Genomic DNA, 17,123 nt, shown 5'->3' on the forward strand with positions numbered 1-17,123 from the left:
ACAAGATTACCTTGGTTCTCTCCAGCTACGTGACATTCGCGTATTTTTAAACTCTGGCTAAAGTTAGCTGGGGCACCCTGTATACTGTATGCACCAAGACGTACGCGGCCGACAAGCCACCTGCCTTCAGCGCAGCCTGCTAAGAAAGCGGACTGCAGTAACTTTGGATCCCTCGCTGGCAGCGACAACGCTGTACGCCTCACAGCCTTGCTCGTTGCGTTACGCCGCGCTCGTATACTTTTGTGCAACAGCACAGAAGCAGAATGAAGACAGCGGAGCCACCGCGGTGCCTTTAACGCGTCCACACATGGCGGTGCATGAAGAATAAATGACTCCGGGCGCCCGACTATTCGCGTGACTCACGGCACGGCGTTGAGGGGGCCATTGGTGGTTATTCGGGCAGTATTCGCAGACAGGTCCTCCCTGTGCGTGAGACCACTTGCGTGAGACCGCACAGCGTGTTCCTATGATACAACCGCGAGCTGGTTGTGCGCACAATCGCCAGCAGTCGACCTAACCTAGCCGTTCTTGGGCATCATGTTTGGGCTTTTCTTTGTATTATTCGGTGAACAGTGGTGCTCTAAGTAAATCAAAATGCAAAAATGACCACGTTTCGCAATTTTAAGGCCGCCTCAGAATCGCGAAAGGAAAACGGAGCATCACTTGGACCGCTGAGGAAACGCGAGACGGGGTAAAAAAAATAAAGAATAGGAATATGATCATTGCGTCATACCTGCCTAAGACATGGGTCTGAAATGGGGCCGGTGGGGCTGAAAGTGAGCTTCCGCTACTCATTTTGCGTGTAACGTTGCAACTATGGGGTTGATCGCAATTTTCTTGTACTTATACTCACGTGACCCTTTTATCGTGACTTCAACTGCCATGCGGACTCTCGCGCTGCGAAGCTGCTTTACTGTGCAGATTGTATTTGTAACATGGGCATCGCCACCTGCAGTGCTTATTAATTCCTTATCGGATTGAGCGACAACGTTGGCTGCAACACTTGAGGTTCCAGCGAAGCAATGGAGAACGTTCTCTCTGACTGCCCTTTCCTCGGCGGTCAAAAACTCTTTCCTCGCTCGAAACTAAACCAATTAGAACAGGTTGTTCGCGGAGAGAAATGCAGTGCAGGGTGCCCCTAAATAGAACCACGTTTTAGTGAAGTCCTCGGGACCGGAAAAAAATATTCACAACATCAGTATCTTTTCTATGACTGCACAGCCGTAGTTCAGTTTTGCATTTCTGTAACTATGAGAAATTTTTTTTAAGGACGTTTGCTTGATTCTATAGTTCAAAAGAGCGCAAACTTGTTTCATAATGAAACATAGATTACGCATCTCTGGCTTTGTCCATGCGTTTAGTCGCCTGAGCATGGACTTCGTAAAGCAGTTGCTGCTTCCTTGACAAGACACAGAACTTTCCACTTTCACTTTAACATGATGGACAGTCGGCTGGCACAATCAATTAATCGATCAATCAATGAGTTTATTGACCTGGCACTGACTGGATAGTCAGCTGGGCTAAAAGCCATCATCCGACGTTGATGCTATAGTATGTGTGACCAACTGGCGGTAGCACAGTAGCTGTGCCATTGCGCTCCCGGGTTCTGCAGGTCGCGGCGGCCGCATTAAAAAAAATTAAATTATGGGGTTTTACGTGCCAAAACCACTTTCTGATTATGAGGCACGCCGTAGTGGAGGACTCCGGAAATTTCGACCACCTGGGGTTCTTTAACGTGCACCTAAATCTAAGTACACGGGTGTTTTCGCATTTCGCCCCCATCGAAATGCGGCCGCCGTGGCCGGGATTCGATCCCGCGACCTCGTGCTCAGCAGCCTAACACCATAGCCACTGAGCAACCGCGGCGGGTTGCGGCCGCATTTCGATAAGGTGAAATGCAAAATAAAAGAAAAAAAAAACAAGAACAAAAATACGCTAGTGTACTTAAATTTATGTGCACGTTCAAGAACCATGGGGGTAAAGATTAATCCAGAGTCCTCCACTACGGCGTGCCTCATAATCAGACAGTGGTTTCGGCACGTAAAACCCCGGGATTTAATTAATTAATTAATTAATTAATTAATTAATTAATTTTATAGTACGTAAGCAGTGTGCAGCCTGAAAGAAACGGTTTGTGTTGTCCAAGGCTGCACGACACTTTTTACCGCGCAAGGGCCAAGGGAAGTGAGTGGCTACTATCTCTGCACTTGTAGACGGTGCCCTTGCTTGACAAGTGCACCTTGATAGGAAAGCTGTCGTATTCAAGAAGTCATAGCTATTGTTCGTGCATTATTTTCCTTTTTTTCTTCTTGTTAATTTCGTTTCCTTCGATGGCGCGACTATTCATGTCTTTCCGGATAAACTAAAGAAATGCTTTTTTATATTTTATACATCCGTTTTTTCCCTGTAGCAGTCTTCGCTGGATTCGTGAAAAACATACATGGACGCCCATGGAAGTGTAATCGAGGCCGGCGTTTCTCATCACTATAACCGTTAGTTCAACATACGGGGTGATCATTTTTAAGTTGTACGAAATTTTCAAAAATTGCCCAAGGCAGACATAATTCTTCCCCTTGAGCTGGACTATTCGAACAGGCGGACATTACTCGCATGAAAAATCAAAACACACATATAACTAACTAATATAAGTTCACTAACGAACTTCTTAATTAAGTAACTTGCGGCATATCATGCAGTTTACGAATTGTAGCCGATGATCTTGCGAGAAGCATCCATTTGAATTTCCACTACGACACCAGATTCGATAAATTATTTCCGAAAGTGCGGGACGAAATGCATAGGCGCTTCAGATTTGTACTTCGATCCATAAAAGAGCGTTTTGTTAAAAAAAACATAGGTGGAAGAAGAGTGCATTTCTTCGACGAGTTTAAGGGTGCATATCTCAAAACTGGTGTCATTTTGCAAATTCATTCCAAATGAATACGCCTTGCGAACTCACTGGCTTCAATTCGTAAATTGCAATATGTGTTCTAATGTAATTAATTAAGCAGCTAATCAGTAATTTCCTTGTTTATTAGTTGAAAATGTATTTCGATTTCTTTCGCAAGTAATGTCCGCTTTTCTGAATAATCTGGCTCAAGGACTAGAAATACGTTATCTACAACACTCAATTTTTGAAAATGTTGTAAAACTTCAAAATGATCCCACCGTATACAGTTCACTGTAAATAGGTTCTATATTATTATTATTATTATTATTATTATTATTATTATTATTATTATTATTATTATTATTATTATTATTATTATTATTATTATTATTATTATTATTATTTGAGGCACTGTACCCGATCAGGAAAGAGGTCCAGTTCCGGTTCGGATACAGGGCATCGAAATAGTCGGAGCAGAACATTTTCGAATATCATCAGGTATATCAGGTCTATATTAATCATGTGCCCTCCACTACACTGTCTCCCATAGCGCCAGTGTCGCTTTGGGACGTTGAACCACATGAGTCGGTCAATCTAGATCTAAGCTACAGAGTGAACAAAGATTTTATTTCATTCTGTTCAGTGAGGCCGGTGGCTCAATCGTTACGGGGGATCCACTGATGAACACAAAGTAGCTCAATTGGGGTGGAATGTGAGAGTTCTCGTGTGTTGTAATTTTTGTGAGCATTAAATGGGCCTAAAACAAGCGTGAAGGAGGAATTTTATTTACAGAAAGCGCTCAGAGCGCGTGGTCGCATAGAGAGAGAGAGAGAAAATAATGTAGAGAAAGGCAGGGAGGTTAACCAGAGGTAGTTCCGGTTGGCTACCCTGCGCAGGGGGAAGGGTTAAGAGGGATAAAAAGAGAAACAGAGTAGAAGGGGGAGATAGAAAGAAAGGGAGACAAGCACGAACAAAGCGCGTACACTACAGAGCGGTAGGGGGCGGCATTCTTAGAGTCTGTCGTGAAGCCCCGTGGACCGCAAGAACCTTACTAGCGCGAGTAAGGCCTTCAACGCGGATGTTCTTTCGGAGCATTGGCCTAAAGGTTTTAGTTCTGAAAGTGGACGATTGTCCAACTGGTCCAGCACTCTGCACATCACTTGTCTCTCAGCACTGTATCGCGGGCAGACACAGATAATGTGTGCGAGCGTCTCGTCGATGTTACATGTGTCGCACGTGGGGCTGTTGGCCATTCCTATGAGGAAAGCATAGGCGCTTGTAAAGGCAACGCCTAGCCACAGACGTATGCGTGGTCGCATACATTTGTATGTAACGAATACTGCCGCGGGGCATGTAATCGGAAGCTTGAAGTAAAAAAAAGAAAATAAGAATAACCGTGCGGTGGACTGGCTGTGGGCTGACACGAGTTGGATTTCAACACATTTAAGCCAAGCGTCAGCTTCGCTGTCTGCGTCTGTGGCAAACGTTTATGGAGTCGACTTTCGTCTTCTGGCGAAGGAAGCAATATAACTAACAGACACTCGCGTCTTTGTTTGCTTTGACCACGGAAGCATTTCTGCATGTTGCGCGGTTGCGTTTTTAACATTTCCCCGTGGGCTGGCATCTCTGCCATCCTGCGTTGTTGGCAGCTGTTTTAAGTAGGCGACCCTATAGAAGAATGCGGCAGCAAACACCCTGTTCCCCTCAGGAACTTGAAAAAGGGTGAAACACCCCTTGGTTAGATAATTTTTTCTCTGTATTTCTTAAGGGGGTGGGAGGCATCCTGAATAAAGCGTGCGCCGCACTTCGAGTTGAAATCAAGTGTTTCCCGTTCAGAGTCCCTTTAGGACTATTCTGACACCCAGAAGGGATTAGTGGATGTATAGGAAAATTCACCGGATAGGTAGGTGGACGGACGGACGGACGAATCAATCAATCAATCAATCAATCAATCAATCAATCAATCAATCAATCAATCAATCAATCAATCAATCAATCAATCAATCAATCACTCAATCAATCAATCAATCAATCAATCAATCAATCGATCAATCAATCAATCAATCAATCTGGATGAATGATTTTAAATTATACGGATGGCTCTTCGGGCTTACGTGGTCGTAAGAGAAGGCGAAAGGTTTCATTTCATGACATACATGTATAAACGACGGAGAAAGCACATACTCATATTCGGGAAAATTTCCTTGCGACCTTGGCGTCGGAGCGGGATCTAAACATGCAAAAGCGAGGCCTTAATTACGGCAGGTCAACGTGCGTTTCTGCGCGGGGCTAACCGTCCGCATGCGCAGCTTTACACACTGTCCCCCTCAGTTCACCGATAAGCGAAAGCGCAAATTACGAGCCCCGCTACCGGAGCCTCTACAGTTCATTGTCCAACAACTTGCGCGTCGTTGGTGCCCTATAGCGCGCACCGGTGTCGTTAGCTTCGCTAATAGTTCGAACCGCTCTTCCAGCAGCGCACATCTAGCTGTAGCACACGAAGTTGCAGGTTAGTAAGAGTTACCGATAGAAAAACTCGCGTCGATTAGCATCTCTGTCCTTGGGCGCGCGTAAGACATAAAACGTTATTTCCTTCTCGAGCCCGATGGCGCGCATGTGTGTACCGGGAAATGCGAACAATATGGCTATATGGCAATATGGCAATAGGCTATAGCTTAAAACTTGACGCGTTCATTATTCACCTCCACTTGAAACGTGAGCGAAAAAGAGAAAGACGCGCGTCTCGCTTAAAATTCTCGCCACTCATTTTTGTTGCGACGTATAGGACACGACTCTCGCGGGCGGCCGGCGTGGAGCCGAAGGCGCACGAAATGCCACGCGGCCCTCGAGCGACGGCGCTGCCTGCTGATTCATGCGATCTACCGCAGCTCGCGGCCGAGCCATTTCTCTCGCTCTCTTCGTTGTTTGTCCGTCTTGTATGTTTCCTTTTCTTTTTTCCCGATCTCGTCCGTACACCTCCGACTCCGCGTGTATACGTAAACTTTAACGCGGAGCGGCCGAGCTGCGCGCCGTGCCTTTGGCCCATTCAATCGCCCAGACGGTAATCTGCCCTAGATCCAGCGGCTGATTTCGTTTATCCCGTGAGGCCTACCGTTGTTTAGTTTTCTGCTCCATCTCTCTCCCTTTTATATCTCCGCGCACTGTCCTCGCCACGCACTTTCTAATGACTGCCGAAGTCCCGCGGGCGCAGTTAGACCAGCGGAGGCCGTTTAATTGGTCATTGCGAAACAAACGACAGTTCCAGCACGACCGCGCGAGCCTTGAACCGCACTCAGTTCCTTTGCTTCTTTTTCTGCTTGACTTTCTTTTTTTTTCCCGGCGCGCGTTCACGTACATTCCGGCCCTGCCCCAACGGACTAAGGCACGCTTTTATCATAACGAAAAACCTACGCTCACTCGCCGCCACTGTGCGAAAGCACATTCGCTATAAGCTTGAGATTCAGAATGGCGGCTACCGACTGCAAGGGCGTAATACCTGATGCCTAGGGACCACGTGCGTACATGGATTATTATGGACCACATACAACATAATCAGAATGTTTGCTAGTGTGTTTGTGTGCCGTTGTTTTTATGTCACTGTCTTTCTTTCATTCCTCATCATCTCACCCGGAGTAGCATGCCAGGCCTGCCGCTTGGCTAACGTCTCCAGATATCATTACACTCTTCCTCTCAGAATATCTATCTCGTCAATGTAATAATAATAATAATAATAATAATAATAATAATAATAATAATAATAATAATAATAATAATAATAATAATAATAATAATAATAATAATACCATGAGTGTTATCTTCAATGGAAGAGACGGACACTAGATTACCGACAACAGACATTTGTTCAACACCACGTCATGAGATATATCTTTAACTATTGCAGTTATAACTGAAGCATAACTCAGCCGAAATCTGACGCCAACGTCATTACCCTGTCATCTCGCTGTAAAGTAGTTAGACTTTGCCTTTTCCACAAGTTTCACTATTCCCATCTAGACTATTCTGTCATTTCACCGGCTGGTCGTACGTCAGCCCGCATCAGCCATCAATGTGCTGTCTATCCTCTTTCCACCCGAACATCTGCACACTTGGCGTCATTCTTTGCCAAGACATCAAGGGACGGGAATGAATTGCCCCCTGCAACAGTGGCCCTCCTTCACTCACCTTGTTTCAAGTATTTGTTATCATCATGATATGGCCTGAAGCCCACCGGTAATGTAACACCCCTTTATAGGGACCCTTGAGGCATTGGAAATAAATAAATAAATAAATAAATAAATAAATAAATAAATAAATAAATAAATAAATAAATGTGCTCTCCGATACACAAATGGTATCCCTATCTCTTTTGATAAAACGGAAGATCTTAATCACAGTTTAGGTGCCATGGCTCGAAGTTTCACGAAAAAAAAAAAAAAGACAGATCGACCGGCATGTCGGCACGTTCAGGAGGTTAAGGATCGTTTCGTCTACAGAAGGATTAACATGTGCATTATTATTGTTGTTTTTCGTGTTTTACAGCGACATTGCTCAAGCGCTGTATGCAGAGGAGCATGCCGATTGGAGCAATGTGAAAAAGACCGTTAAGGACGCGGCAACGGAATAAAATGGCAAATATACTAAGTAGGGCTGTAGAAGAGAAGAAAGCTAATGCTCGAGCGAAGTATGCTGGACACGAGAAATACTGGGCGCGCCGGATAATATTCCTTACCGGAACAAACGAAATGTTTCAGTGGCATGGTCAAACTCATCTCTGGCGATGTTCTATAGTTCAAACTTGCATAAAACACGTTGCCTCTGTCAAATCCGCTTGTACAGTTTAATACTATATAAAGTTGGAAATTGATAAGATGTCTCAAAAAAAAAAGAAGGCTCCAGAATGGGCTTTTGGTGCGACTTTGACGTTGCAATCAGTGCGGGCTACAGAGCGTTTTTCCATAATGTAAAGGGCGAACTGGTAAGAAATGAACAGGGACACACACCAGGTACTAAACGTACTCTTATATTTTAACGGTGATACTTACAGCAAAAAATGCTCACGCTGGCTTAGGTCTTCTTGTTCCGGATAACTTACACGGCCTTCCTGCCGACTCTCATATCGCCCGCACGCACTATCATTCGATCCAGGATACGAAACAGCTGAAAAACATGCTTCGTACCCCGCATTATCATGACCGATGATACACTTTAGAGACACAACCTGCTAATTACGCGCCCTTCAAGGTGGTTTCTGTCCGATGGCTTCAGGCCTGCATCAGGGTGGTGACCCGGTAAATCTTCTTAATGCTCAATTACAGCGAAAATTCCTGGGGGTCGTTGAGGCACACCTCGAACAGCGAACAGTTGGGTGGTACTTATCTCTTTTTTTCTTCTTTTTTGGGTACTATACTCCGATACGCTACCCAGCGTCCATTATATATTAGAAAAAATAACAAGAAACTAGAAGGCAGCCACAGACCTGCACACGACGCAGAACATTACCTTCAACGCCTTCCTTACTTCGAGTCATTAGAACACCGCTGCCTGGCGACATGTAGTTCACTTAAATTTGGATTGAACAGTTAGTTAAGCTTGGTCCGATAATTATACTTCTACAAGACCAAGTTAATATTCGAGTTCGTAAATATACATATATATATATATATTGTTAAGCGAGGGCTTGGTAACAAAGAAAGGACGTCGAAAGAAAACATGGGTGCTCTTCTCAGAGCTACATTTTAGGGCTGCTTCAATATGCGTGCAACGATTCCCGAAAGCATGTTTTGAAAGTTCCACTGCAACGACAGAGACGACAGGGCGGAACAAGAAAACAGGGCGACGACATTCCCCGTGTCATCGATGCCGTCTATGCCTTTGCCACGTGACGAGTTCTGAAGAAGAAAAAAATAATTTCAGCTCCCCTTTAGCAATTTATCGGGCTGCGAACTAAGTTTTTGCGACAACAGCAAGCTCCTACATCGGCCACTGCCATCCTCTGAAGTATGGCAGACACTTACGTGGCAGGTGCCCACTCCGGCGAATTTGCCAGCAATTGGGTAGTGCAAACGTAATTAGTGCACATTACTGCAGCTGAAAGCGCTCGAAACTTCGTTTGTGGGGCCGTCCATCACGCCACCCCCTCATCCTTACCCTCACCGTATGGCAGATGGCAGAGAAACGCAAAACGCGCTCACCACGTCCACTTTGGAGCTCGAACTCATGCCCTCGAGGCAACGCGAGATCAGGAGCTGCACCCGTTTGCCACGGCGCTATATATATATATATATATATATATATATATATATATATATATATATATATATATGTAGTAGGCAAAGAGGGTTTCTTCAGGCTACCTTTCAAACGTAAAGAACTTGAGTGGTGCTACAAGGTAAACAGAACAAGTATTTAATTTCGACAGTTTCGATCGGTGGACCGATCTTCGTCAGGGTTTACAAAAAAATGGCAGTTCGGCCGTGGTAGGGAAGACACCAGACCGGGTACCCGGTCGTTCCTACATACATCAAACATACATACATTCCTGCATACATACGTGATGTATGTAGGAACGACCGGGTACCCGGTCTGGTGTCTTCCCTACCACGGCCGAACTGCCATTTTTTTGTAAACCCTGACGAAGATCGGTCCACCGATCGAAACTGTCGAAATTAAATACTTGTTCTGTATACCTTGTAGCACCACTCAAGTTCTTTTTATATATATATATATATATATATATATATATATATATATATATATATATATATATATATATATATATATATATATATATATATATATATATATATAGATAGATATATGTACCAGAAAAAAAGCAGTTCTGGGTCCGGGTAAATATTCACAGTGAAGTAGACGCGCGTATGAAGCGGTTTATTGACGTTTCGGCCCCCCCAACCCGATTCTGATGAAGGCCGGACCCCGGCCGAAACGTCAATAAACCGCTTCATACGCGCGTCTACTTCACTGTGTGTATATATATATATATATATATATATATATATATATATATATATATATATATATATATATATATATATATATATATGTATGTTCATGCATCGTATTTATTGCAGCGAGTTAACATCGCATGCATTCATTACACAGGCAAAAGAGATTACACGCGTCGCGCATCGTTGGCGCTATGTAATTTGCGCGGGGTGTTGCGCAACGCGCAGGCTCCGAGAGTGGTCGAGACTCTGAAAGCATTTAGGAATTCATAGCAGGCAATACTACAGCGGACGAAGACGACGACGCTATTTGAATGACAAATGAGTTGCTTTTGCCACAAAACTTTGCTCCAGGCTAGTCGGTGCATTTCTAAAGTATAGGCCGAGCAGCGCTCAACATGCACGTGCGCAAATAAGGGACGCGTAAAACTGGACAGCCGCAGGACTGCGCCCGTCATGTTTTACGCGCCTTTGTTTTGTACGTGTTCTTTTTTTTTTTTTTTTTTGCTTTCATTCGCTTCAGTTCACTACCTGATGTGGCCTCCGAAATACACGCCCAGAGCCTGTGTGGCGAAAGAAACGCAGTGCAAATTTCCAAGCGCGAATGTTGCGCCACGGATGAGCGGTTACAGTGCCCACGGTTAGCGCACGTCCGACTCCCATCTGTACACTGCCTCAGTAGCACGCGTTTGACACTGGTGGCAATGGTGGGCAGAGGCTCGCTTCATTTCGGCTACGCAGCAGGCACTTTTCACCAGGAACTCCCTGTTTTATAGAGAGCAGTCATTGGCACGAAGACATCGTAAGACGTCGTAACGTAAAGCGAGAAAAGTTGGCGCCTCAAGGCTCCTGCTTCGGAACTCCGCCATTCATGCAGCGTCTCCCCTACCCGTCGTGGTTGCTCAGTGGCTATGGTGTCGGGCTGCTGAGGACGAGGTCGCGGGATCGAATACCGGCCACGGCAGCCGCAGTTCGATGTGGGCGAAAACACCCGTGTACTTATATTTAGGTGCACGTTAAAGAACCCCAGGTTATTACATTACATAACGACCCGTCGGATTTTGCTAGCCGCAGTGCCCTTCAAACGTGCTGCAATAGAACCAATCCAACTTCGGTCTTGAGAAGGTTGCCACATCGAAACGGCAGGATGTCGATTGTGTTGGTTGGTAGCCACATTCTATAGGACGCATTCTTGTCAGTCACTATACCCTATCGTGACGCTGCAATTCGGGATCGCACGCACCGGTTCGTGATACCGATAAGCATCCCACGAGGGAGAGTTGCTATCACGAACTGCCGCGTGTGGCGATTTGTTGATCGGTACCGCCGCTGGCTAACGTAATCGAAATTTTGTCTGTTGCTTCGGCGTGTAGCTGTACGAGAGAATCCCGCTCGCTGTATTTGCTCGAGAGCTTTAGCTGCTGTCCAGGCACGCACACCGCACTTTACGGGGAGTTAAAGCGTGAATGATTGTCTCTTATAGATGCAAAATGAAACTAAATGATAGGTACAACAGCACTCAACTCATTTTGTAAATATGGATGCGAATATAGACTTCTTTGGGTAACTGTTATTTCCGCATCGAGCTGTACTTGTGCCTGTAAACGGCGTGCAGACCTTGGTGAAACATATTGTGGCTTTTCGCCTGTATGCCTATCAACATGAGTATCGTGTTTGCGTGATCTTGGAAATAAAAGTGACCGACTTTATGATGTCTTGTTATTGCTTTTAGAGTGAGAAAATAAACAGCACGTTGATAGCATCCTAAGACCAAATGTCAATTAAAAAGCGAGTTAAGCAGTCCTGATTGTTTAACCATGTATCTATATACTGCAAGATGTGACCTGAGAGGCGGAAGCTGATTGCAAACAACGTTGAGTTAGTTTATGCCGCGCAGACTGCACGACCGTTGCTTTTAAAGGCCTGTGTCATCTGAAATATGTGTCAAAATTTTGCTATGTTTATTTTTGGGGCATGCATGCAATATGAATAAACCAGGTGAATCGAGGTGAATGTCAACGCGTTTGCGGTGATGTTTCCTAAGTGCGTGTGCATCATTCACACAGATACTTCCTTAATCCTCGAGACTCATGTTCCAGTGACATCGCTCTTCGGAAATTCTGCCCTGCGCGCGTTCGCCAAACGCTGTACAGCGCCCCTATTTTAGATTAACCCTGGGTATCTGCTGATGAATTTGAAGGGGAAGGTAAATTGCGACATTACTGTCAATGTCACTTTAGAGAACATTTACCCAGCAAGAGGGAGAGAGACAGCGAGAGTTGAAATTCAAGAGAAAGTGTAAACACTGGGCATGGTGTGACCACGCTGCGTTAGTAAAGAGACTCGTCGCGCAGAGGAGGGTTTTCCGCTAGCGTTTATGCAGCAACGGTAACGCTGCCGGAAATACCCAGAATAGCTCGCAAGGAATCACGGAGATTTGTGCTCGCGTTTCCAGGTAGCTCTGTACGCACGCTGATGGATGCGTGGTGACACGATTTCGTGCGCCAGAACGAGACTAAGCAAGTGTTGGCCCAAAGCTGAACGACGAATTATGAACCGCACCACCGCGGAGTGCCATTCGAGCACGACGTTACCGCTATTACTGAGATTTCGCAGTTGACACACGTGTCCTTATCAAGTGACGTCCATCACCTTTGCTCGAACAGCAGCCTCAGCATTGTTAGCCGCATTTTATTTAATTATTCGATTTGCCAGAATACTAAGCGTTCGGCGACGTTCGCAGCTTGTTAGTGACGCAATGAGTTTACTGGTTGTCCTTCTAAAAAAAAACAAGGAAAAAGAAAACTAAGGAAATCGCGCATCCGGGCGTTGACAAATGATGGTCACGCAAGTTGCGCGCTAAGTTACACTAGACTACGTTGTCCTCGTCGTGAAGGCAGGATAGCGGGAAAAAAAAAAAAAAAAACGGCGCGCAGTTCTTGTACGTGCGTCGGTCGTGATTCACCGATCCTCCGAAACGCCGAGCGACCTCCGGAGGTCGGACGCAGTTTCGACACGACGGCGCATTGCGTGCCAATGGGCGCAGTGCACTGCCGAGCAGGTCCGCACAGGCGTTATTGGAAGCGATCGGTGAGCCCCTGTGCCGACGCACGGCTTGCCCTTCCGCTGGCACAGCTGCACAAGGACGCCATCTCTCCTGGCTGATGGCCAGTTACCGGCGACGCATGAATAAAACACGCGCCTCACTGGCGGAATTCTTGCTCATTTCCTTCTCTCTGTTGTTGACTCTTTTTTTTTTCTCCGCCTTGAGTGGCATTGTACGGAAAGGGTTATCGGTGCACGCTTTTGTTGTCTACATCTCGCGAGCCAACACAGACAAGACCTTTGCGAACAAAGAAGTTTCACACAGATGCCATACAACCGCATAGCTGCGCGGCATGTTGCAATGTCAAATTTAGTGATATAGCCGATGGAACACGCGGACGAACAAAAGATACGGCTACTAAACAAAGCGTACGATTGGTGCGATTTGTCAGCGAACCGATAGACTACGAGAGCTAGCCTGTGCTGTATAGAGCCACCCTTCAGTCACAAATTGCTCCCGTGAAAAGGTCTTGCAGTAAGGGGGACGAGCGAATAATAGCCAAAACATCGCTCAAGGCACTGTGAGCTAGTTCCACAGTAGAAGACTGCTAAAATGATTATATCCCGAGTTTCTTGCCTCCCAATCAGCGGTGTGAGGCAATTCGGCCTTATGTTTGTTGCGGTTGGCAGCCACACAGCCTGATCGTGTGCATGCCATGCGATAATCGCATGCGGCGCTGCATACATCTGCATAACGAGCTTGCACGATAACGGGCCGTGGTCTCAGACGTAGGTTCTGCTGTTACGCTATAGGGCGTGCATAAGAGTTCGTTCGTCCGGACAAATCGGCCACCGCTAGAGCGAAGCGTGAAATTATGACCAGAAGGGTTATTAAAGCGGAATAAGGGGACAGAGCTGAAGCTTGCGCTGGATTGAACAGTCGTTCAAGACAGGCGTGTCGTTGGCCTGTTGCATTGTGTCATTGGCCTTATGGCGTTCTGCTGTTCAGCACGAGTTCGCGGGATCGCATAGTTGTAGCGGCAAGGTCGCATTGCAGAAAGAATTTAAAAAAAACGAAAATGGGGAAGTGGAGGGAGAAAAAAAAAGGGGTGGGGGGGGGGGTTAGAAGACAACGTTAGTGTACGTTTGTATAGATGAATGCTAAGGAATCACATTTGGTCAACCTTAATCGGGCGTCACTTATAGCCCACAAGTCGGTTGGGTGACGTTCAACGGCATGAATAATCTCCAAGCGCCATGCTAGTATTACCCACCATGAGTGTTAAAGCCGCTATTTGGAAGTAACTTGACTAACACTGTAGGTTTGACTACTTAGTTCCTGAGTAGATTAATTAATCTGCTAAAGGCAGAAAGGCAAGTGTTTACATCTGTAGAGACCATACTCAATTTCCAAGTGATGCTTACCGAAATAAATCATTCGGTTGAAATCAACGGTGTTGTCTTCGTCAGGAGCACTATGCATTGGCTGGCTGCCTTCCCTTATACGTCGCTCGCTTTCATGACTGGCCAGCACCGACAGCATCCGTTGTGCACTATAGTATAGTGTACGAACTGCTATGTGAGTACGAATCAATGATCTTGATAGCTGCGGGATTTGGATGCGTGAACACGAAAGGCTGCCATCGCATGGCAGTCTTGCGTGACGGAAAAGCGCTGCAGCATATCACTGCAGTGTTATTACGCACTCGCTTTGAGCAGATCCAAATTGGCTCAGGGTTGCGAAAACCGAATGTCGTGCGCTAGCCGTGCCCGTGAGAGTGTACACAAGCGTGCAATGAAACACAAAGAAGCGAAGGGCTGACGAGGTCAGTAATTTTAACATTCAGCCTTTCACCTCTTGGATCAATGCTGTAGCGACGGAATTTCTCGGTCACAATGAGAAACGTAAACGGAACGGCCTGTATACGCGTACTTGTGAGAATGTTCAACCGATAGAACAGAGGTACGCCGCTCAGCTGGGTCAGTTCAGCAAGGGCACTGCCTCCAGTTCTTTCCGGCCAGTGTTCATCACACAGGGCTGCAAAAGCACCTCTTCAGGAAAGACTAGTACCAAGCACTCCGTTCGTTGGTTTCAGCAAACCAACCAGAGAACTAATGCTTTTCATACTTACGCAGTGGTCATAGAATCTTATATACCGACCATACCACATTTCCAAACTCCTAAAACATGCGCACCAACTGGCGTAGGACCAGCCATATTTGTAGCGAATCCGTCTACCGTAACCGTGCTCAAAGTCGTTGAAAACGCACAACTGGGGTTATTAGTCACACCTCGCTTCAAGCAGCAAAAGAAAAAAAGGGCGGTACTTACACCTGAGCGCCCAAGCGTCTTGCCGACGAAATCCCTGGTACACTTTCCACAAGTGGTTGACGCAGTCAGCGGAAACGTTGGTGTCGGAAAGAAACCGCGTTGTTAAGGGCAGGATCTGTGTCATGAACTGGTTAATAACGGCGTTCAAATCAGGCTCGTAATCCCTGACTGTGGTGATCTCTGGTGTCATCTGAGTCGTCGTATCGCCAGCCGCATCCAAGTCTTCCATTTCTCTCATACCGCTTGCTGCCGAACCTTCGGCTCCGCTTAACGTTGTCGTAATTTCGCTTGAAGTCGTGGAATCAGACTCCACGGTACTTTCGGAATTAGTCGAGACCTCGTCAGAAGTGGTCGAAGACTCAATCGTCGATGTTTCTCTAGTTGTTGTTTCTGTTGTATCTTCCGCGGTCGTGGACTGCGTTGTCGTCGATTGCGTAGTCAATTCTGTAGTCGTAGATTCGGTAGTGGTGGACTCCGTGGTTGTCGACTCCGTCGTAGTTGATTCCGTTGTAGTGGATTCTGTAGTTGAAGACTCCGTTGTGGTGGTTGAGGAAGTAGTCGATTCGACAGCCGTCACGGATAGCGAAGATGCCGCTCCCTGGTAAGCTGCGATTTGGTTGTCTCCGCTGAATTCGGGTTCCATTTCTGACTTCACTGTGACATCGGAACCGTCTTTGACCGCCGTCGTAATGTCAGGATTTTCAGTAGTGCTTCTCACGGAGGTAGTAGAGTCCACGAGTGATGTACTCTCGACGTCGGTAGTCGCATCAGCTGTCAGCGTTGTGCCGCCTTCTGTAGAAGTGAATGACACAGTGGACGTCATGGAAGGTACTGTTGTTGTGGTGACTCTAGTGGTGGTACTTGTAGCAGCGGCAGTAGTTGTCAACGTAGGCGGCACAGAAGGCGCGTGCGTGGTAGACGCCTGAGTAGTTGGCACCACGCTAACGTTTGTCAAATTAGCAGTAGCTTGCGGCATTGGCTCACCACTGCCTTTGGTCACAGCGTTTTCTTTAGCCGCAGCGGTGGCACTCGCTGCCTTGGCGGTGGTCGGCGTGGAAACTGTCGTCGGCTCGCTCAGTTCCGTTGGGCCTCCTTCAGCGTCTTCGAAGTCATCCGTGGAATCATAGTCGTCGTCTTCGTCATCGTCATTGCTTCCCTCCGCCGGTGTCGTAGAGCCGCCGGTCGGTGCTTTCAAGTCGGTGCTGGGCTGTTCGTCGGCGGCGTCGTCGTAATCCTCGAGCTCGACGCCACTGGTGACCGGCATGTCCTGGACGTCGTTCTTTCCGTCATCGTCCGTCGGGGCTGCCCGCAGCTTTGCGGCGGTCGAAGCCGGCAGTGCCGTGGTGGTGCGCGTGCTCTCGAACTTGGCGGGCAGCTTGGTGGCAGCAGCCTCGGCCGCCAGCGGGCCCCGAGCGGCGACACAGAGGAGAGCAACGACGAGCAGCAGCATCGCGGCCGACGGCCATCCCATGACGGAAGAGCGTGCACTACGCGGCGGAGCCTGCTCAGCGTTTGCAATTGACGCCGGTCTGCATCGGTTTTCGTGGCGCGCCGCTGGTAGGCAGCCTAGGCAAGGCTGGCCGCCGTTATCCCCGCGGGGAGAGTCGGCCTAAATTCCGTAAGGCCGCTTTCTCCCTCCCTCCTCCTTTCGCCCCTTGCTGCTCGATTTCGCACCGGATGACTGAGATGCCCGGGCGCGATTAAGAAAAAAGAGGGAACGACTTTCTCTCGTCGCCGCAGAGACACCTCTCTTCTTCTCTAAGTGGAAAGGAGCGAGGAGGGGACTCCGCTGTGTGTGTCGTTGAACGAGTCAAAGCGCTGCTGCTGTTCGTCTTGCAAGGGCATGACGGGGCGATTTGAGACGCGGGTCAACGCGCTGTCTCACGAGCCG

General features: G+C 47.1%; 1 protein-coding gene across 1 annotated transcript in view; it reads right to left on the reverse strand.

The window, feature by feature from the left end:
• LOC135912007 (nose resistant to fluoxetine protein 6-like) overlaps positions 1-16,906 on the reverse strand; it is an 85,583-nt gene extending 68,677 nt beyond the window's left edge. The window contains exon 1 of the mRNA XM_065444390.2: positions 15,233-16,906. Coding sequence (XP_065300462.1) covers positions 15,233-16,703 — 1,471 coding nt within the window. The 5' untranslated portion in view covers positions 16,704-16,906. The remainder of the gene's footprint in view (positions 1-15,232) is intronic.
• Positions 16,907-17,123: the final 217 nt, after the last annotated feature.

The sequence above is a fragment of the Dermacentor albipictus genome, chromosome 1, assembly GCF_038994185.2.
Source record: "Dermacentor albipictus isolate Rhodes 1998 colony chromosome 1, USDA_Dalb.pri_finalv2, whole genome shotgun sequence".
Classification (NCBI taxonomy): domain Eukaryota; kingdom Metazoa; phylum Arthropoda; class Arachnida; order Ixodida; family Ixodidae; genus Dermacentor; species Dermacentor albipictus.